At 37.8% G+C, this 23,138-nt stretch overlaps 1 protein-coding gene across 1 annotated transcript; it reads left to right on the top strand.

The window, feature by feature from the left end:
- Nucleotides 1-11,758: 11,758 nt before the first annotated feature.
- Nucleotides 11,759-13,641, top strand: LOC103707529 (homeobox-leucine zipper protein HAT9-like). The gene is made up of 3 exons (XM_008792059.4): nt 11,759-12,576; nt 12,737-12,816; nt 12,987-13,641. Exons 1-3 carry the CDS (start codon nt 12,121-12,123, stop codon nt 13,282-13,284), a joined length of 834 nt encoding a protein of 277 aa, XP_008790281.1. The 5' UTR covers nt 11,759-12,120; the 3' UTR covers nt 13,285-13,641.
- Nucleotides 13,642-23,138: the final 9,497 nt, after the last annotated feature.

Here is a 23,138-nt window from a genome sequence, read left to right as displayed (position 1 = left end):
TCACTCCAGTGGTATATTGTGGACTGGAGATGGTGAGGTGTCTTTGGCACTCCGAGGTATCCTATTTTTTGATTTTATTAGATGTATTCGTATCCGTTAGATATGATCCATCCGTTTTAGCAAAAATAAAAAAAATAAAAAAGAATCTCAATTCTTATTCGAGATAGGTGAGGCTGTGTGTTATTGGGAACCTATCAGATTTGTCCAGCCAATTTTATATCCCAAATGCTAAGTTATCTTACTCATGGGCATTCTTGTGTGTGCATTTTAATCTCACGCAGCTAGATCATTGGTTTTGTCAATCTCGACTTGCATTTGCTTAGTATCAGATTAGGTTCTTGTGGAACCTTAACTGCAGCGAGAATCCAAGCATCTAATGGCAACTTGTGCCAATATGGTCGAAAGCAATCCGACTCCGCCAACTATAGCGCCACCACCAATTCAAGTCAAATTCCTAATGCTCTGCAGCTCAAGTTCACCTGTGGCCTTGCCATTAGCCCAAGTTATAATCAATCTCCAAACAAACAGAAGCCGTCCAACTATAGTCTACTTCTAGTAATGTTTTGAAGGTAGATGAACATGGGCTAGCCAATAAAGATTGGAAGCTTCTTTTGCAATGTCATTTGCCATGGGCATAAGGCTAAAGTGGCAACTGATGCAGATTATGTCGATAACTTTGCTTCGATAAAGCTTATCAACAAACTAGGGTTAAAAGTTGATATGTTTCGGTAGGTCTGAGTCAATATACTGAGATATGTGAGAAGTTTTAATTAAAAAAAATTTAAATTTTCTTATCTTCCAAATTTTAGTTGTTTTAAATATTTTAAAATATCATTGTCACACGTCTTTTTCAGAAGAGTTGCAACTCTTCGAAAAAGAATGTTAGTTTTCAAAAAGATACAATTATTTCAAAACATTATGTATCTTCGAAACCATCGTGTCTCTTTGGTCTTTCGGATAGAGTCTGTAAATAGACTCCTCCAAGATTAATCCAATACAATCCAATCTCTCTCCCTCACTGGTACTTTATCTTTTAAGAGTTTACACAGAGTTTTTTTTCTTTTCACCCTTTAATTTTTTGCATTTTATTTTTTTTTTTGTTTTTTAGGCATTCAAAGAAGTCGGTCGGATCAAGCCTCTCCAACAATCGTGCTTGTTAGAGAAGGATCAGGCTGAATCGAGTTGTTATACCTTGGGGACGAGATCGCTGTAGACCTGTATGTAGGGGCGAATCACGTTCTTAGGGCAGTATTGATCGCATGCTTCGATCCAAACAAAGTCTTCTCAATCTTTTGATTTTATTCTAGTATATTTTTTCTTTATAATAGAATAATAACAATATAAAAAATTTTAAGCAAAATATTTTAACAATATGCTGTGGCATTATGCTTAAAGAAGATTGTCAAAACCTCAGAGGAGAACTTTGGGTAAACTCCCCCAAGGACTACCTTGATGCCCGCAATAGCACTCGGTCCGAGGTGGGCGTCGGCCCAATGGAATGGGATTCCACCTTGGAAGCTTTTGCGGTAAACGACGCCAACTTATTCGCATGCAACTATGATCCTCCTGTAAACATTTTGGGGGAGAGACCCTACTAGATCGATTGGAGATTTGATCGTTTGTTGATGAGAATGTGATGCTATTTGAAAGTAAATAAATTTAAGAAAAAAAAAGAAAAAAGATGGTGCATGTTCCGTTCATTAAGTTTATGGAACCTGCAGCCTGCAAGATGTTGGTTTAGCTGAATCGAGAAATTGTTCTCTTTAAAACTAATGTGCATGTTGTTATTTATAATCGCTGGCGAGAGGTTTAAGTTTTCTTCGATGGGATGCTTTCTGATCTAAGATCAGCTGTTGCTGTTGTTAGCCTAGGTGCATAAATATAATTGTTAAATTAATAATTAAATATTTTTAATATTTAAAAATAATAAATTAAAAAGAATAAACTAGCAAATAATTAACTTGACAATAGAATAATAAAATGAAAAAAGAGAGAGAAGATGGTCTGTAGATCAAAGCACGCTGACGCGTTGTTTCAGAAAAATTTATGCCCCCACGTACGGGTCTGCCGGCACAGATCTCCTAGAGATACGATGATCCATTACAGAACCACGTCTTTTCCGTCAGTACGTCTCCAGAAAAAAAAAGAATACGTTCACGCTTGCAAATAGCTCAAAAAATTTTTAAAAAAAATTGAAATTATGAGGAGAAGAAAAATTTCCTTTACTTTTTTTCCATTCTAATGATTCCGAGAGCCCTTTTTATATAGGCTCTTAAAATAAGGAGAAGAAAAAATTTTCAATTGTATTTGAAATGATCCTTAGAGCCCTTTATATAGGCTCAGGCGCATAAAAAAAAACAGACTTTCCTCCTGCGAATTGATAACGTGTCTTCTTGTGCTCCTTTGATCTTGGAGCTTGTTGCATCTGGGTCGTCCAAGCTTCCTTCCTTCTTCGGGGCGTCTTTCCAGACTTGCTCTTGCGCGCGGATGTATCACACTTATCATGGCATGTTTCCTTTAGGGATCTTTCCATGTTTGCTCTTTTGTTTGTGCACGAATGCTTGCCACTTGACCGTTGATCAAGTTATAAATATTTGATTTTCAAATTTTAAAATATTTGATTTAATTCAACAGTTGTTTCTCAGAAATATCTAAAAGATTCTCATGAATTTGGTCACAGCGTACACGATAAAGAGAGGGAGCTTGAACCCTGGGGACATTTTTATTTTTGGCAATAAATCTGGCTGCAAATCATGTATGGAATCTGTATCCACGACATTTCCGACTGATATGAAACGAAGCGAGGACGGGGAGAAGGTTCCTGGGTATTGCATTTTGGGCCTCAATTCGACACATACACCTGGGTCGCCTCCTCTCTGCCATTGACTGCTATCTGCAAAGGGAGAGCTGGGCCTGGACATCGCTTCTGTAAGTACAGAGTTCCGGAGCCCAACCCATGGTTTGAGAGAGGGGGAGAGAGAGAGCCCATGGTTCTCCTTTGAGAGAGAGAGAGAGAGAGAGAGAGAGAGAGCCGGGCTCTAATTGGTCTAGTGAAGCAAAGCTTGGCCCAAAGTTGAGCTCCAGCATATATGAAAACGACTTTTTCAGATATAAGAGATGGTCGGGGCTTTAGAAGAATTTTTGGCATATAAGATTCACTGAATTTGACAGTGAATCTTTCCATGATATCTGAGTATTATAAAATTTGTACTCCCATTCATTTGGACTCAACTTGCGTTCCAATCATTTCTATTGAGAACTAAATCTTAGCCAACACATTTTCTTAAAAGAAAAAGCCTGATAATGAGAACTTTATTCTAGACGTAGGAAGGCTTTCGTGGGGCCTTGGGCACCTACCACAAAGGAATGTTTTCCAATCATTGCTATTGAGAACTAAATCTTAGCCAACACATTTTCTTAAAGAAAAGCCCGATAATGAGAACTTTATTCTGCACGTAGGAAGGCTTTCGTGGGGCCTTGGGCACCTACCACAAGGAAGGCCCAAGGTGTCATGGGCAGGGCTTGGTCTTCAGCTTCTAATATGTAGAACTTTAACCAAGTCAACTTTTGTCGCATCATGGTTTTCTATATTGCAGTTCAAAGAATGGTCTTATTTTATTAGATCAATAGGATTCTGTCACTGAATTCCTCTTCTGGTGATTGAGTCTTGTCATCATGGTAGATCGCTGTCTTAAATTGATTAAGCTTTTTCTTTTTTTTTGTGCTGCTCTCGTAGTAGGTAGGTGCCCTAACTTGACTAAGCTAATTTGACATATAATGTTAACAAGATTAAGATCTCATTACTCGTCAACATAACACTCTGTTGGACTTGTGTAAAAAGCTATCTTTATTCTACACTATCCTTTACCGCATTTTGATAGTCTATTCGCATGAGAAAAATGAACTGGCCTTTGATCTTCGTTTCGACCGAGTCAAGTCCTATCATATGGAAGGGCTAGAAAATAATAAAGACTTGGTCTTGGATGCTTGAGTAAAAAGATCCCGAAATCCTTCACCTCTATATGAAAGCTTGAAGTTATGAATTGCATTGGCTTGCATATTTGATCCATGTCATCCTTTTTGTTGCAATGGATATCGCATTTCTCATCTATGATGTATATTGCTTTCCTAAATATTAAATTTTCCATGAATTATAAGTTCCTCTATTTGAGGGTTCTTAGATTGAGGAACTCCCTTAGAAATTAGGATGGTGGATTTGATGTGACCTAACTCTCAATATTTTCAAGGATTTTTTCCATACTATATTCAACATGCAATTATTAAGGATCATTCAAAGTCACATGACATGATTTTGAGGCCACCTTTATTATGACCAAATTGTCACATTCAGAAAGGAGAACAAAATATCCTTAGGTCGTGATTGGAAGGCTCTACCATCACCCACAAAATCTAATCATGGGATTAAAACAGTTAAAAAAATATATATGGCTTTCACAATCAGACTAAATATATAATAAATTATGTTGATTTGTTAATACTTTGCCAAATTGCTTTTGAGGGAAAATACATTTACATTTAGGATGACAGAATCTACTTTACATACAAATAGATGAAAAAACTTCTCGTTTCCTTCATTAAATGCCTTTTCACCATCCAAGTTTGAACATATAAATCACCAACATAGAAATAATTGTAACATATAGAACATTTTATATTAGATTAAATTTGTTGTATATGAAATCTCAACTGCTTACCAAGAGACTCTTTCACTCCTCTTGAATATTCAAAACTAAGAAAATAAGTAAAATGCATTGCCTATGCATAAAGATCCCGACAAGATATTATTAATATCCCATCTTTCCATAAATATAGATTCTTATCTTCTATTTCGATCATTTTCTTACTTTGTTGCGCCTTTCTCTTTAGTTTGGTTTTGGTTGTATCATATAATATACACTCATATTTTCATAAAAAGATAAGTACATGAATAGTTTCAAACATACTTGCGAATCACATCCATCCATCAAATACTCTATACCTATATCTATATTTATACTCCATTTTATCTTATATATTTTATTTATTTTTATTTATCTCGTATTTTTTATGTTAATGTAATTTATTTATTTATTTTTTAATGTGCATTGCATATACTAGTTTGCTGGCTATTTCTCGAAGTACAGGTAAGCTGTCCCAGCTTTGATATCTTCTGGACCTAGGCATTAAGAGATATAGTTGTTTAGAACAAAAGAATATAATTATTTTTTATTTATTTATAGAATATATTTTTTTAAAAAAAAGTAAAAAAGGAGGAGGAGAAAGAAGAGGAGGTAGAAAGGAAGATAGCGGGCTTAAGAAAAGAGTTTTGTTTTTTGGTGGGAGCCCCCTTGCATGTGAACCCGATCCGGCGGCGGCTTCCACTTTCCGGTCTTGGAGCCAATTCAGCCGCTGGTGCAGGGCCCACCCACGTGGGATAATTGCGGTCCCGAGGTTGATCCAAAACCATAGGACGAAAAAAAAAAAAAAACTTTTCAAAAAAAATTTAGAGAAGTTGCATTCCTATTTTATAAAAAAAAAATATGAGTGACATTGGAACGCTACTCCGTCAGCTGAGAATTAAAATTTTTTTTTTCAAAAATACACTTAAGTTATCAAATCTATAAGAAAAAATATAATAAATATTTTATACAATTTATCTAAAAAATAGATGTTCAACCAAATATAAGCCAGTGTGGTATTTTTTATGGATAATCAAATATGCTAAAATTAGTTTTTCAAAAATTATTTTTATTTTAAAATTAAAAAGTCTTTAGTTTATATTTCTAGGTACTTTTGATTAGAGTCCTTTCACACGAGACTCTCGGATCACTATGGCCGACTTATGTCTCCGTTCGACTAGTCGGTCTCACAAATGGTTCGTGAGCCGCCTTTCATCAAATGGAAGCGTCCCTGCAGTTGCTTTGCATGGCAAAAAGGTTTGGGATAATTCCAAAGTTCCAACTATCAAGCAACATGCCCAGCCCAACTTGCAAGCTAAAGACACCTTCCACCTCCCTTCCCACGCGCCCACCACCCATGGTTGGGTCCACCACCATGATTGGCGCCTCCTCATCAGGAAAGAAAAAAACGTTTTATCCAAGTGGCAGGCATAATACTATTACAAAAATAGGCAATTACATCTCTATCATTAATTTTACTCTAATAAAAGTTAGATATGTCAATTAATAACCTAACTTGCCAATCTAATTCGAAATCGATTTAAATGGGTTTCAATTTAGCATAAAGATGTTTAGGTCGTAGATGGATTGACTTGACCTAACTAATTTATTAGATGAGTTGGTTTAATAGTTGGACCTGGCTGTGACTTGACTTGTAGACTGCCTACCTAAGCTATTTAAAATCCATTTAACACGTCTAAAAATTATTGGTTCGATTGGCTTATTAATACAAAGGTCTAGTCCAAGTTTGAATTTTTGATCCATTTCATAAATGGATCAAAATGATGGTCATAGGAGGCCACTATCTAAGCATTTTCTATTTCTACAATCGTAGCGTGGTTTCATGAGAAGGATTTGGATGGACTTTTGGTCACCATGTCAATATTCATAGATAAATTAAGTGGGGTGACGGGCCAAAAATAAAAGTCTGGTCGTGTGCTCGCATGGGAGGTGGGTTTTTTGAGTTACTGAAAAATTTAAAAACATATTCTTATATACAAGTTATAAGGTGCTATTGTTTGGTAGGCTTGACCTGAGAAGTGTAGTTAAATTACAAATTTTGGAGGATTTTTTTTTGCCAGGTTTATACAACGAGAAAAGAAGCACTATGAAAGGCATCGAAAAGTTCACTTGAATTTTAGAAATATTCTAAAAAAGCTCCTATGAATTAAAATATATAAATATTTTTTAAATTCCAACATAAACTTCCAAGTTTACACTATCATAAGAGAAGCACCAATCATCTATACCATCGTATCATTTTTGCTGACACCAATAATAGATCCAATTAATTAATTTATTTGCAACTTTACAATTCAAAAAATAAAATTTATAATAAAAAATAATCATCTAGCCTACGGTACCCACCCCAAAATTTCAGAATGTTTTATTCTTTCTTTCCATTGTTTGTGGAAATCCATCTACCAAGATTGGCTATGTTCAGCATATTTCTAGGTTTTTTTCTTTTTTTTTTTTGAGACGGATGATTCATACAGATCTAGTATGGATACATCCAATAATATCAGAAAACAGTAGGCCCTGGAGCGCTTTAGGCAACTCCTTTTCCTAACTCACAAAGTGCTCCCATAATGATTTGCCACATACAAAGCCATCCACTTTGCAGCTCCATTTACCTCTTTGAACACATGTTTGGCTTGGAAGGCCACATCGACACTCGTCATGACTCAAATGTCCTGAAGCAGGAGGTGGCCCTTGCCACCATCGTTGATGCCACTCTAAATCCATCCAATCATAGTGATCGAATCACTCTCAAGTAGGGCTGTGCTAGCTCGCAGTACTCGCCAAGCAAGGTTCGGGCCAGCCCATGCTTGTCCTCATCTTTGCTCCAGAAACTGAAATGTCGAAAATCTGGTAGCCACCGGCAACCATCAGGTCCGGGACTGCGATACTGCTTGGCTTTAAAAAAAAGCAAGAGAATGTGGAGGCTTGATCACATCATTGTTATGCTAGTGGTTTGGCAAATCCATCGCAATATACACAGTCTGCTATCGTGTCTCCCTATTTGGATTATGTACGATTACATTCTCATAGTAAAAAGATCACGAATGGGTCCGGAATTGATTTGGCTTATGGAAGCATCCGATGTCATGCTTATTCCCTCGGCACATAATTTAGATGTGGCAGGATCCGTTCTTCCAATTTCTGGCATTTCATGGGGCCCCAACAGCCGTCCTCGGAGAATTTATGTAGCTTCGGGGGTGGGGAAGCTGACCACTGCAATGGAGTTGGGGCGTCAAATGGTGAGGAGGAAAGAAGGGTTGCTGAGTGTGAAATAGAACGCAAGGGAGACAGCAGGGCCCACCAAAGATATGGGGATTTGCTGATGGCGATGGGAAATGATTCGGATCCCGTGCGAAGCTGGAATGAAACATCTGGGGTGGTGGGTGGGCATGCATGAAGGGGCCCCATGATGCTGCCAAATAATACAAAGTGAAGCAAGGACTTTGGTTGGAAATTGACCCAAAGGACAATCGTAATAAGTTAGCACATGATACGTTTGAACTTATGGGATGGAACCACCTTTCATTGGTCCCTCCATTGCAAGTCTTCATTGGCTTTGCATGTCCAACATTCCGCAATTAATGGGAGGATATGCATGCAGAGTTATCCATGACCATGATAGCTATGTCATATTTTTCAAATTTCATATTTGTGGAAAAAAAAAATTTCATCTTGAATTTTCAATAATTGCATAAGGCTCGAACATGGTATATGTAAAAAAGATTTAGGAGTTGGAGGGAAATTGAAGAAAGAATTTATAGGGCATGTAATAAATGAAAATTTGTGAAATTTCCTTAGGATAACATAAAAACAATAAAATGACCAATTTGACCTACCACCATCTAGCATTCTTTGTTTTCTATTTTCTATGATTTTTTTAAAAAAAGTAATCGCCAGTTAAGGTTTACCCATTCAGAATAATACGGATCGACAACATTTTTTTGAGAATAATATGAATAGAAGTCTTAGTTAAAATGATATTCATATTATAAGACCATATTTTATTATCCAATCATTAAAAGACATACTTAGTTAAAATCTTAGTTAAGCCTTTTTATTCTCTTAGTCAAAATGATATAAGACCATATCTTATTATCTAAGCATTAAAATCTGTTAATTTTTAATTTATACATATTTTAAGATATATAGATCACAATCAATAAATGAATTTTAGCATACCTTCCCATCAGCATGATGCATAGATTATAAATCATCAAATATATGATTTTTTTTTAATCTTTAGATATTTTTAGTGATATAGATTATAAATACTAGTGTAGATTTTCAATTTGTATGCTCCATTATTGATTTTGGAGTCCAGAAGAGCATCTTCTTTCTTTCAAGAGAAGTAAAGTCCATCTCTCTTTCTCTCTGTATCTAAATGAGGGCTGCCTATGTAGAAGCAGGCTAGGTGGAGGATTCTGCTCAAATAATAAGTAAAAACAGGTGAAGGATAAATATGAAGGACTTTCTAAAGGTAGAATCCGATCCTTGTGGAATTATTTTCTAAGCTTCTAATCCAAAAACACAACTACTTTCAATATCAAATGATAAATGATGATGGCGATGACGTTAATGGTAAAGCTACTAGAAAAGATGGGTGGGATCGACACGGTCAGCACAAATGGAGTATGACGAGTTCATGGAATATTGCCCGGACGCAGCCATGATCCCTTCCCCCAAAAGTCTCCCATCCCAGGAGGCTTTGGCCCCTGCTCCAGATGAGCCATGAGTGGGACCTTTTCACCCTCCTCTTTACAGGAAAGTTGGTGCCATGGTGATGCAACCAAAGCACATAACCTTCCTACCTTTTCTAAATGCATCCATTCGTTCCCCACCTAGTCCTACCTAAACATTAAAGCTTAGCACCAGGTCTCGTACCACTCGTTTTCCTACATTAATTAATCTACTTATACTATACGTTTAGTTTTAGATAAGATAGGTGGCGGCCTAATTAATGTTAGTTGGCAGCAGTAGCAAGACAAGAAGGCAAGCATGCAATAGGGTTTGCAGACAACGTGGTCGGCTAAGGTTGCAAAAGGAGCGGTCAAGGCCATGCATACGACCTTATCTTGTACTCTCTCACCCTATCGAACCATCTATCCTTCTCTTTATATCATATCACGAAAGCTCCATGATTGCCGACTCCTGCTCTTCCCAATTCCTCCCCCCCTCCCCCTCCCCACGGAATCGAATGCCCTATAATAGCAAATCATTGGTGGACCCACTGTTCATTGTGTCACACGTCTGATGTGTCGCGACTGCTGCATGACGCGTGGCCCGTCGGCGTGCTATCTTTATCCACCAGCAGCCTAGTCTGAAAGGGTGCGCTGACGTTCCAAAAGCATCCACTGGTGTTAGTGTAGTAATATAAGCGATTTGCTTTGCTTTTGGAGCACCTCTTATATTCGACAAAGGCAGTTATTCTCTATAATCATATCATTAGGTAACAATCGGTTTGTCAAGTGGTGTCGAAGTCAATGCTTATCTTACCATGCAGTATTAAAAAAGTGATTAGGATTACCATAATCTGCCACATGTAAATTATTATCTTCTTGACAAATAGTAAATTATTAAATTACTAGATGTAAAGTGGTGATTAAAAGAGTGGTGTCATGCTACATGTTAAAGTCACTGAGGTGCCAAGATGCCCATTGGCATTTGTATAGTTTTCCACAAATAGTAACACCGGATTAGGTGATGTTTCTATTATGTTAATACAATTACTATCATCTTAACAATAATCGCAACCGGCTAGAGATTTGCGTAATTTTCCATATTCAATATCTATAGTGTAATTATTTGAGTTCTATAGTTGACTGTGGCCAATCACTCCGGGGTGCCCTGTGAGGTGAGAAGAGAGAGCTGCCTAGAGTGTTCCATGATTTACTGTTTTCTGACTTTTTTGGATGTGTCTGTACTAAAATTGTATGAATCATCTATTTTAGTAAAAAAAATAAAATTATATGAGGATATGATAAGTTGATCATCGCCATATGATCGGTCATAGTCGACTGTATTATTCATGTATGCATGTATGATCGACTGCACAACGTTGCGAGCATACAACAGACTGAACTATGTTACAGATAGAAGCCTCAGCAATATATTGGTAATCAGCCTAAACAAAATGGTATATCTTTAGTGATTGGGAGTGGTGACTTGGGAGAGCATTATTGAACCATGAATTGTACCATCTATCGTTCCTATTTGCGAGGAAATCTCGGCTCAACAACATCAGCGTTACGGTTGAGTGAATGACCAGAATTCTGAGGATCTTTCCAAAATCTCACGGACTCTTGTTCATGTTTTAAATCTTTGGCAGAGCCCACATGTCTTTCTTTTCCCCTTGCAAACAAGACATGGAGGCCACGATGCACCAAACCTTTGCCATTAGGTCATCTGTCCTTCCCATCACCACCTCAGGGACCGAAGAATTAAAAGCCAGGCAAGAGGAGCAGGTGGAACTTGATCCCCATGTCTTCCCAGAGCTTGGTAGGGCGACCACTTCATGCATGCATCAAGTCCCAAACACCTCATGTGCAGCCTTCAATCATCGCATCCAACCATGTCACCGTCCGATGATTGGTTTGATAATTATGAATTCATAAGATATCGGACCGACCATACGGTGCCGTGGCCGTACCTGATGGAAGATCTTTCTGACCTGTAGGTTTATTTTTTTAAAAAAGAAAATTGATGATACTTTCCTGTAGATCTAGGTAACAATTTCGATCATAGAATTTACTATTGAACGAAAAAGATTAGGACGATGACCGATCATATATGCATGACGTTGTAGGACATTAATTTCAAGCACCCATAATTGAAAGAATTGAAGCCTGGGTTGAACCCAACTCTAGTTAGTGTATTCCTGGAATAGAGAAGTTGACTATATAAGCTAGCTATCAAGTCCAGCGACTGAAGGCATATAAAGGTCGCCTTCTCCCTAGTAATTCCTATTTTAAATCAAAAGAAGAATAAAAGCCAGTGGGAAAGGGCAGATGGAGGGGAGGAACCACACATAGTTAATTAATGAAGCAAAAGGAGGGTGGGTGGGTGGGTTGTGAGTATGAGGAGGCAAAATCAGAGTCTTGATGAGTTTTATAATGCCTCGTACCCTTCCACCCATCTCCATTTGAATCCACGTAGTCATCTCTCTTCACCTTCCCATCCTATGAGCTGGTAGTGCTGGACTCTCTTTTTCGTAGTAGGGGAGATAGCTAGGTTCCCATCTGTCAGCCTTTGTAGTGCATGGGAGATATATCCCATATTCCCACAAGAAGCCCTTCACATCACCAAATTCATTTCCCTCACTCATTCCTTCCTTTCCTTTACCAACAACACCCTTCCTTCCTTCTCTTATAGCAAATATATACAGGAGAAAGACTCTTGAGGGGCTGGAAAAATCCAAGCTAGCATGGACATGAACCGAGAAGAAGACGTGTGTCGCATCGGTCTCGCCATTGGATTGGGCTGTGGCTCATCAAACGATCGCAGTCGGCGACGAGAACCATGCCCGACCTTCTCAATTCCGACGCCTCACGAGCCCTCGCTCACATTAAGCCTCTCCGACGATGCGTATGGGGCGAGCCCCATGCCCAAAGCTGAGGCTCGCAAGGCAAGCGAGGAGCGTCGGCCGGCACGGCCATCATCGCCTCATAGCACGGTCTCCTCGTTCTCCTCCGCGTATCCTCCAAGCGTCAAGAGGGAAAAGGACGCAGGGGGCGAGGAGGCGGAGGCGGAGGCGGAGAGACTGTCCTCACGGGCAAGCGATGAAGAGGAGGATGGTAGTGCTAGAAAGAAGCTTAGGCTTACGAAAGAGCAGTCCGCCCTCTTAGAGGACAGGTTCAAGGAGCATAGCACCCTCAATCCGGTGAGTACCCTTCCTAATTTTATCATCCATCGCTCGAGATTCTTTTCTTTATACCAAACCATTCACGTACGCGCCGATTTGTCTCTGTATTTATCCGGGAAAGGTCTGCATATGAGTCTCCTTAGAATTTATATATATTCATCTCTCTTTTGATGATCAGAAACAAAAACACGCTTTAGCCAAGCAATTGAATCTCCGACCGAGACAAGTTGAAGTATGGTTTCAAAATAGGAGAGCAAGGTTTGTCTCCCTTCCATAACTCCATGCAACGTAATTTGAATTTAAAATTAGATTAAGAACGTTAGTTACCCACATGGGGAATTCGAATTGGCTCTTGTTCTTTCTTGAGAAAACTTGGTTCTTGCTTTTTTTTAATTTTTATATCCATGCCTGATTTGAATTCCTTACAGGACTAAGCTGAAGCAGACTGAAGTTGATTGCGAATTCCTTAAACGGTGCTGCGAGACGCTGAGGGACGAGAACAGGAGGCTGCAGAAGGAGCTGCAGGAGCTGAAGGCCCTCAAATTTGCACACCCGTTCTACATGCAGTTTCCTGCAGCCACCCTCACGATGTGCCCTTCATGCGAGAGGATCGGCGGTGCCTCCGATGGCTCCAAAGGTGGCGGCGGCGGCGGCGCCGGACCTTTCATGGTCGCCCAGCCAAAACCTCGTTTCTTCAATCCTTTTACCCATTCGACAACATTCTAGGAAGGAGTTTTCAGGCCCCACGCCACAGAGCCACAACCTCTCTTCTTGTTCAGTTTTTGGGACTAGGGAATGAGGAGGATCCCTAACAGTCACCATATGATGTGTAGTTCTCTCCCTTTTCACCTGATTTTGATCGATGAATAGATCATAGAGTAGAATAAAAAGAAGAATCCCATGATCTCCTCATGTTCAAACACCTGTCTAATTAACCCACCTCCAAGGTTGCTTTATATTTTTTTTCCCCTTCTTTTCATCTAATCAAGCATGATGTTAGTGATTGTACAGAAGAAAAGAACTCCCATGAGCTTTTCATGGTACGAGAATAAACCTATGCCATTTACATGAATTGTGCACGAATGAATTATTATTATTCATATATATAGATATCTCTTCCTGTCGCTCATGAAAATATTTCTCCTACTCTAGCAGATAACTGAGAATAAGAGAAAATATCTGCTGGATTAAACTTTTTTGAAAAACATTGAGTTGATGTTATCTGAGAATTCTTTTGTACCTACACCCCTCTTTTATCTAAGAAATTATATTCTACACCATGCCAATCATCCTATCTCATTTCTGTAGCTAAATATCGAGACAAATGCACGATGAATGGGGCTCACAAAAACAAAATAAGGTGATTGACTGGTATGATCTATCACCACATCGTGCACATGGTGTGGGGTATGATTTCAATTTCTCCTGATATGAGCCTTGTCGACATAAAACTGATGAAAAGATAAGAGGGTTATTGGTTGGGTGGCTCTATATTGTTCATGCCAAGTATAAGGAGGACACAAAAACACATGACCCTTTTGTTACGACATATATATATACACGCACACGTACGTATGTTATGATTATATATATATATATATATAAAATATATATATATATATGCCTTAGGAGTGGGAGAAGGTATTAGCGGGTTGATAAGTGGGAGAGATCGCGTGAAGGTGAAGGGAATGGTAAAATTCCAAAGAAAAGGGCTGAGTGGAAAGCGTGCGGGGCAAGGAAAGAATTGACACGTATAGCTAATGACCCATTCGACCGGTACAAGTCGAAAGCTGGGCTCCCCTTCTTCCACCCATGACCGATGGACTAGAGAGACCAGTGGTGGGTCACACCCACGTGGCGTCTTGCAGTGTCCGGTGGGTCCAACGACACGAGCCTCATGCATATATATATCAAGCATATCCTGTGTCTCCCAATGGACCTACACTTGTGTTTATCTTATGCTTTAGCTTTAGTTGGTGTTGCCAAGTTTTATTTAATTTACTTGCAGGATGCAACTTGTGTATAACTTATTATATAGCTTTTGGCTTATGTCTAATCAGAGACCTCCTATACTTTGACATAGTTGTGCATGGAACATCCATGGAGGATAATTCTTTTTGTTTCAGAGAAATGGAGTTCAATTCTTTATCCATAGGAGTACATGCACCTAAATTACCGTTTTTTGGTCAGCTACACAAATCTCAGACTTCAATACAAGTACATGCACCTTTACAAATCATCACTTTAACCAAAAAGATGACTAATTTCTTGAGGAAAACATGACTCTAATTTACAGAAGCACTTACATACAAAAATAGAATTGGTTTAGAGTAGAACTTAGAAGTTTATCAATTGTTGACAGGGCTCTGCGCTCAAAATCAAAACTAATGTGGATGGGGAATGGATTCGCTTGGCCTTGGGGTAGTCTAGTTTTGGAGTTCATAACTCTCTGGTTCAAGCACAAATTGGAGAGGATCCTAATTTATATAATTAAGCTAAGATGTTAGCATCTAATAACGATCAATGTCTTCCAATCTTTTAGATCGTTGATATCCCACCAAGACAGCTCGGTGTCACCCATTTGTGAAGAAAATAAATTGATTCATAATTGCCTCTATTAGAGCAATACTGATGAGAGAGATAGAGAGACCCATATTGGTTTTCCCCCTCCAATCTAAAGTTTAACATAGATCAAGAGGGGTCAATTTTTTTTGTTTTTCTTTTTGTGTGTGTGTGTGTGTGTTGAATCAGGAGGTGCTGCCTACCCATTTTTATTGAAATGTATTGGTGAAAGCAGGGTCAAACATATGAACCTAGATTTGATTAGGCTGAAAGCACCTGAAGTTAGTTTGGATAAGGTTTGAAGTTCTTTTGTGTATTGCATTCTTGGTAGTCTAAAAAAATATTTTTCTCAGAGAAAGGCTACAAACTATCTAAATATTTTTTAAAGAGAAGTATAAAATCTAGCATCCTATGAGTTGGATAATAGCCATATATAGCTGATCAACAAATAAAAGTATCCATCTGGCCTAATCGGAGGAATTGCGTACAATTAGGTTTATAGGGTATCTGCATTTCCAATGACAATACAAGCCATATAGCCCTTGAATGTCCCATCGCTCACACCAACCAAATGACCCTTAACTTCTCCAATAAATGGGCCCTCCCCAAGAGCATGTCCCCTATTAGATGCCTTTACTCAATTATAAGCGTATAGTCCGGTGCAATCTGCCCCAAATGAATCAAATCCGGGAGGGTGGAAGGCCACAATTTGAGTCTTCTCACTTATCTCATCATCATTATGATCATAGTTGACAATGTACGTACACCGCGGGTGAGTCTTTCGTGTCCGAAATGATGGGTGGAAAGAAAAGAAGATAAAAAATAATGGCGGGGTCTTGATGTACCTCAGGTGTGCTTGAAATCTAAAACTAGCTTAAGAGAAAATAGAGAGAATGACCTGATTAGTCAACACATGTTGTAGAGTAGGTTGACGTGACATAAAATCTGATCAACTCCCCCATCTTCACAGAGATTCATGGTAGATGGCTTACAAGTTCTTTCAAAAAAGAGTATTATAAGCTAGTCAGATGTGCTCCTTGTCTCCTAATTCAATTGCATCAATCTCCAAATATCAAGAACTTGTCAAATATTCCATGGAAAGGGTACACCACTTGTCTTGTGGCATGATATTCCTTGTAGCAATAATTATTGTGATCGAAGATAACGGGTCTGCCTAACTTCAAGTTGACCAGCATCCAAATCAGAATATCCACCAGCCAGTAGATTGGATTCGCAAATATATGCCCTTTAAACAAATTCCAAGTTTAAGTGAGGCAAATTTTTTTATTTTTGAAATAGATGAGATAATGTCGTTTGAGTTATCCATAATTTATCTTTTTATAACTAACTTAAAACTTCATTAATTGTTTATAATTCCCATTAGTGGAAGATCCTTTAAGTTCTTGTTGTTGTTGGAAGTTGTTTGACACAACGTGAATCTTACAATTATTCACAATAAAGTTTAGGAAATATTTTTGAATCATGCCATTTTTGTTCTTGTTACCTTTCAAACTAGTTTCTTGATATGCCGCCAAATGCATCAATTGGTTGAGATCTTTTTTTCTTCTAAGAATTGGCTTAGACTTTTTAACTTCTATTTAGCGAAAAATGAATTTCTGTATATTTGATTTTTCTAATTGCTTGTTATTATCTCTTGCTGCTATTTGCTTCTCATTTCTTTTTTTCTTTTTTTTTGGAGTATGACTTTTCATTCTTTTCTTCGCACAGGTTTTTGGTTGATCAAATCATTCATTGACTTTAAACCTATGACTATGGACTAGTAAATAAACATTTCTTTTAAATTCTTTAGGTACCGGTCCAATAGAAATGTTACCGTCAAATATTGATCACTAATACGAAAAAAGTATTAGTTTGTAAGAAATGATAGATGTTCCAACAATTTTATATTGATCAAAAGTTATTAACAGTTGTTAGCAATAAGGTGCTGTTTTTAACCAGTAATAAATCTCTAACTAATTCAAGAGTGCATAACCAAATAATTAATTAATTCTTGAGAAAACAAATCCCTCCCTTCATTATCTTCCCATTGGTAAAAATCCTCTACATTTGTTAGTCTTGCATAATTAAATAGTTGAAGTGATCCATATTATCTCTTCACATATCTAATACACTTTTATTTTTATGTCCTTGCCTGACTATAAAGACAAGCAAGTTGCTTCGATGCGGTAAACATGGACGAAAATTGCAAAACTAACATAAAAGCAAGCAACTACTGCAAATTAGGGTTTGCTTCTCTCTCTAAAAGGAGGTCAAGGGATACGAGCCTTCCTAGTCCTCCTATAAGATAATCTTGAATTTTCTAGATATTCATTCTTCTCTATTAGTTTAGCATTGTCTAATAAGGATATATACAGTCTGGTGGTTGCACCGACTTATGCTAGGAAAAGGTTTATGTCGAACTTGCAGAGATCTCTCTTTGACATGAATAATTAACTTTTTTCTCTTATAAAAGAGAGGGTGGAGGGAGGTCGGCAACATATTTTATTTTATTTGTACCTATAACTTTTGTAAAATGATTAGTGATGCCCACAATGTGACTTTCTCACAAAAAAAAAAAAATATGTTCCATTTACAATATGAGTGTTTGCTTCAAGATACCCACTCTCGTATCAATCATCGTCGTCGTCATCATCATCGTTATTTCTATTATTATTATTATTATTAATAATTTTGAGAGGAGAAAGGAGCTCTAGCAAGGAGGTCACACTCTTCAAATAGATACGGCGATATTACACTCGGGCAAGATTGCAAGAACCTGCACTTCCTAGGACTCAAACCAAGGACCTTCCCTTTGTGAGCAAAAGGTTATGGCTACTGAGTTGGCACTTATATCATCACTCATCAAATTATTCATAAGGACCACATCTTTTTTGCTCATCAGTTACGCCACACTTTCTCCGTAAATCTCTATCCCTTCTTTTGGAGTAAAAGGATATTTCTTGGACTAGGCCGCCTTGTGATTAAGCAAATAAGATATTTAAAATGCCATGGTTTTTTCTGCTGCCATTGGTTGCATAATTGGCTTATCTTTTTATATTTAAAATGATTGGCTTCTCGTTGCCATCCAGTTCAATGGATCTTTTGATGAATTTAACTCCCCTCGTATGGGAGCATGAAGTGCTTCCTACTTTGTTCGGTAGCAGAAACCACTGTGATTTTGAGTGCATGATGACAAGGAGACTACTTGGTTATTCACAGCGTGAAGACGGGGACGTCCCAGTCATTGGAGGGCAATAGGATAATGATCCCTGGATCTAGCAGGATATGGCAAAGGAGAATGGATTAGGACCACAAAATTTAGAGGTGGTCCCTAGTTTGGCGATCATTTAATGGTGAAAATGGATGCGGACCATTCAATGAGGCCCAATTTGTGAGGAACCAAAGCATCCTAACTTTGAATTGGACGACAGAACCAAAACATGAAAGTTGTAAAATATGTTTTATTATGGTTAAAAACATTATGATGTCCTCTACATTGCCTTTGCAATCAATCATATCCATTATGCTTTTAGTGATTGTCGTTGTCTCTTAATGGTTTTTTTCTTATTACCATTGATGCTGCCAATAGTTGCTAGCTTAGTTGATTGACGCTTTTTCCTTTTTTTTTTTTTTTAAGAACTTGTCTTTGGAGGTGGTGCAGGGTTTATACCTTAGTAGTGGCACATTACAGCAATTCATTGCATTGCTAAAAAGTATAACAATGGATGCTAAATCTCATCTTTCAACTTCTTTGATCTCATATTGTCGGCAGTAGAGCTTTTTGAAGTAGAAATTTTATAAAAAATAATTTGTTGTTTGGTAATTATATTTCTAAAGTGCCATGGAACTTTAATATGTATTTGATAAACAAACCGAGAGAGTACTTTTGGTACGACAAAATGGCTGTAAAGAATAATGCATAGTATTATGCAACAAAGCATAACAAAATATAATATATATTAATACATAAATATATGATATGGTATAATATTTCAATAATATAATATAATATAATTATAATTTAGCAATATAATATTGTATACTGTAGTATAATAATGTAATATAATTTGATATTATATTAATATAATATTTTTCGGAACTAGTTTTTGGATTCCTTATTTTTTTGGTTGGGACTCCTGCAAATTTTTGTAATATAAAGAGTATTTTTTATAATTATAATATTTTATCATGGGATTTTAGTTCAAAAAAAAAATAAATAAATCAAAGCAGCTTCCCTACGCATACTAAAAGTACTTTTCCGAATAAGCTCAATCTTAGAGTTTCTTCCAAAAAGCCATTTAGCTTTAGCTTTTCGATTTTTTTTACCAAACATTTTTGTTCTGTCTAAAAGAACTTTTGGAGGGTTAGAAAGTGCTTTCTAACCCCCCCAAAAGCTTTCTAACAAACGGAGCCTTAATCTTTCAGTCTCAATGCTGGCCCAATCTTCCTAACAGGCCTTGTCATCCTTTTGTCAGAGTAGGGATTAGATCCCATCTAGAAATTTGGTAAGGCTTCTAAGAGCACAGAGATGATTGCCTTCTTCTTTACTAGAAATAATCTTGAGTTCCTTTCCAACCAGACATACCAACAGAGTACTGGAACAAGTTTGTCCCAAGCTTTTCGGAATGAGGAGTCTATTTTCTTTCGGTACCAAGAACTCCACAACAACTGGAAGGAAGGCGGTCAACCTCTTCGCTTTAAGCACCTTTTGATATTTAAGCATACTACTTGAGAAAAGGGGCAGTGTAGAAATAAGTACAGGGTCGTTTCCTAGGGCCTCTATTTTTGAGAGCTAGCCACATAAGGAAGAGTTAACTATGAATAGATTAGAAGAAGATAATTGTCTACATAATTAGTCATTAGCTAAAGAAGAAAGATATCAAATTGAGAATATCCGTCAGCTAGTAATGCACATACGATGCTTGTCCTATAGTAGCCTTTCGTGTAACAACTTAAAATCTTATCTAAAAAACCTAAGTGGAAGATTTTACTTGGAGTTTCTTAGTCCTGCATAAGTACCCAAGATCTACCTAGTGCATAGCTGATGTGAGACTAAATGCATGCTCACATAGATCCTCACGTGCTCCCTTGTTTAAGCCCTAGCATCTTCCTCAGACTACGGATCCAAATCTATTCAATTTGTTCACAAATATTATAAATCTAATTATAAGCACCAAGATTATCACATAATTAACTCCAATAGACCCATGCTATAGTGTCTCCTAGTTTATATGGGCTATGGATCAGATTTGCTTTAATATCATTTGTAACAACCTAGTATCTTACTGGAAAAGGCTATTTGAAAAGTATTATTTTAGGTTCTTTAGCTCCATATAAATATTCCAGATCTACTAACTAATATAGAACTAAACACACGCTCGTATTGGTCCTCACAGAAAGCCATCAATTGAAATTTAATATGATGCCACAGAAGCATATTGATCAATAGCCAAAAGACCTCAACTTGGAAAGAGGGATGTGTTTTCTTTATTAAAAAATTTATGTAACCATCATCAGAAAATGTACATTCCTTTCGTCACTGTTAGAAGCTATACTCCATTGCTAATATGTCATTTTTCATTCCTTGACAAAATAAATTGTTTTAATGGTCATTGCGAGCAAGAGAGTAGAAGGTGAAATTCATTCATGGCGCATATGTACTTCTCTTGCAAATACATTTTGGATGTAGATTTGATTTTGTTGCTTCGGCTCGATCAAGGTACTAAACTAGCTGGGCTATTGAAGTACTTTTAAGCTCTCTTATTTTTTAGTGCTGCCATTCTACCATTTTCATAATACCTCCGCTGTTCTTTAAGAGTCAGTCCAACTTAAGTATTGGAGGGTCTTCCGCTGGGCACTCTCCAATAAGAAGATTTTCTTATCTTTGCCAGCCAACCGTTCGAGCACTCCAGTAATCCAGCCAGTTCAGCGCCTTGGTTGGGCTGATCACCGGTGGCAACATGTTTGATTTCCACAAAGCTAGAAATAATCCTAACAGTGTATGCATGAAAAATCTAACAGCTATCTACAGGATTTTAGAATAATTTAAAACAGAAAAAAAAAATATAGAGCCAGAACACGATTTTCCAGAACTTCTCGAGTTTACCTACAATGAGATTGTTTGCACCAGCTTGGAGACGACATGAAATCTTGATCGTAATTAAGTTCCTTTCCTCAGACCCTGCAGTAAACATTCACCAAGGTGCTAAAAGGCCCATTGTTCCGGTCTCCATTCACGAAGGTCTGGTCAAGTTGGGCTCGATCCATTTACTAGGAATCAGTTTCTTTGCAGGGCCAGCAAAGTTATTCCATATTCCTCCAACTTTTTTGAGTTCATACTTTTCTAAAAAAAACAAAATTATATAAATACCATCATAAAATTACTATTTATATGTATATCCTTACAACTTATTTTGGCAAATCTATCCATAAATATATTTCAATGACTTCAATTTTAAATTTTTTATTTTTTAACAGAATAAGATGGTATGGGCAAATATGCCAAAAAAAGAGAGAGTATATACATATAAACATAAAAGCAACTTTATGAAAATATTTATATAATTTTATATATTTAGAAAGATAGATATGAAAAAAAAAACCGAAGAGCTCTGTTAATGATACCTCCAATCTTTTTTTTTTTAATTTTAATATTTCTTTAATTGAAACCACACCTCTAATGATCTTTTCCGAGCCAGCCAGGATGGGCTTTTTTTTCACCGTACCAGTAACCTATCAACGTTGATGCTTGATCAGGTGTTAACAACCATAAACGTATGAACAACCATGTCTCATGGGGAAGCAAAAGTATTCCGTGAACCAGTCCTAGCACGGTGCCTAGGGCTGTTAATGAGCCGAGCCGAGCCCGAGCCTGAGCCTGGGAGAGCTCGGCTCGGCTCGTTTCACAGAAGCTCGGGCTCGGGCTCGGTAACGAGCTCTGTATTGAGCTCGAGCTCGGGCTTGCTTGGCAAAGCAAAGGCTCGGGCTTGAGCTCGTAAAGCTCGTTTCAATTACGAGCTCCAGAACGAGGCCGAGCTCGAGCTCGGCCTCGGGCTCGATAACAGGCTATTTTTCTCTATGTGGTCAGATTTTTATGAATTATGGTACTGAAATAAGATCTTTCAGTGGGAGACTAGAGCTCGTTAGGGCTCGTAAGCTGCTCGGGCTCGGGTGTAAACGAACCGAGCCCGAGCCAGGCTTTTACCGAGCCGAGCCCGAGCAACTCGGCTCATTAACAGCCCTAACGGTGCCCCCGGTGACCAGACTTGCAGACGCGGCCAACCTATAATGATAATGGACCGAACCCCACGTATAGGCCCAGGACCCGATTGTGGTTTACAAAGATGGGCTGAACCTCTGTCATGGATTTGGACTCGAGAACTCTTGTCCAAACAATTACGCTGGCAATGGAATGGAACTCTCTAAAACACAAGATAAAGAGCTCTCTAGAACTTAAGCGCGCAATAGAAGAGGTTTAACATTTTCCCACGCATCATCTATTATACCTTGAATTTCTTGAGCCACGCCGTTTCATGTTTCTATTCGAGAAATTTGAAGAAGCATCCATAAGAAGCATATGAGGCGTGACACTGGCCATAGCCCTTGCTGGTCATGCCTCCTGGCTATAAAAGACATGAGATTGAAGCGCACGAGTCACATAGTGTGGTAGGGGTTGTATCTCTCATAGTGGTGCGAAAGATGCAACCCCTACCAATGGAGGAGCATGGGCTCTCTTTAGGTTGCGGTTGTTTTGTTGGCAACCGGCACCGTAGGTTGTAACAATCTAGAACCTTATCTAAAAAAAAGTTAGTCAACAGGTATAAATTAGGTTTCTTGATCCTGTAAAAGTATTTAAGATCTACTCGGTGGATAATTAATATGAGATTAAACACATGAATGTATGGATCCTCGCATATTTTTTTCTTTAAGCTCTGGTATCCTCACTAGGTTAAAAGTCGAAAATTTCGGATAGACCTACATGTTTAGAACTTTGCTTAATAAGGGCACTAAGGTTTATA

Source organism: Phoenix dactylifera, chromosome 6 (genome assembly GCF_009389715.1).
Source record: "Phoenix dactylifera cultivar Barhee BC4 chromosome 6, palm_55x_up_171113_PBpolish2nd_filt_p, whole genome shotgun sequence".
Lineage (NCBI taxonomy): Eukaryota > Viridiplantae > Streptophyta > Magnoliopsida > Arecales > Arecaceae > Phoenix > Phoenix dactylifera.
The sequence above is the reverse complement of the archived record's forward strand: the minus strand, read 5'-3'. Positions and strand labels throughout refer to the sequence as shown.

Coding starts and splice junctions, on each gene's coding strand:
- LOC103707529 (XM_008792059.4), top strand. CDS start 12,121: ATGGACATGAACCGAGAAGAAGACGTGTGTCGCATCGGTCTCGCCATT. Junction 12,577..12,736: donor AGCATAGCACCCTCAATCCG/GTGAGTACCCTT, acceptor TTTGATGATCAG/AAACAAAAACACGCTTTAGC. Junction 12,817..12,986: donor TTTCAAAATAGGAGAGCAAG/GTTTGTCTCCCT, acceptor AATTCCTTACAG/GACTAAGCTGAAGCAGACTG.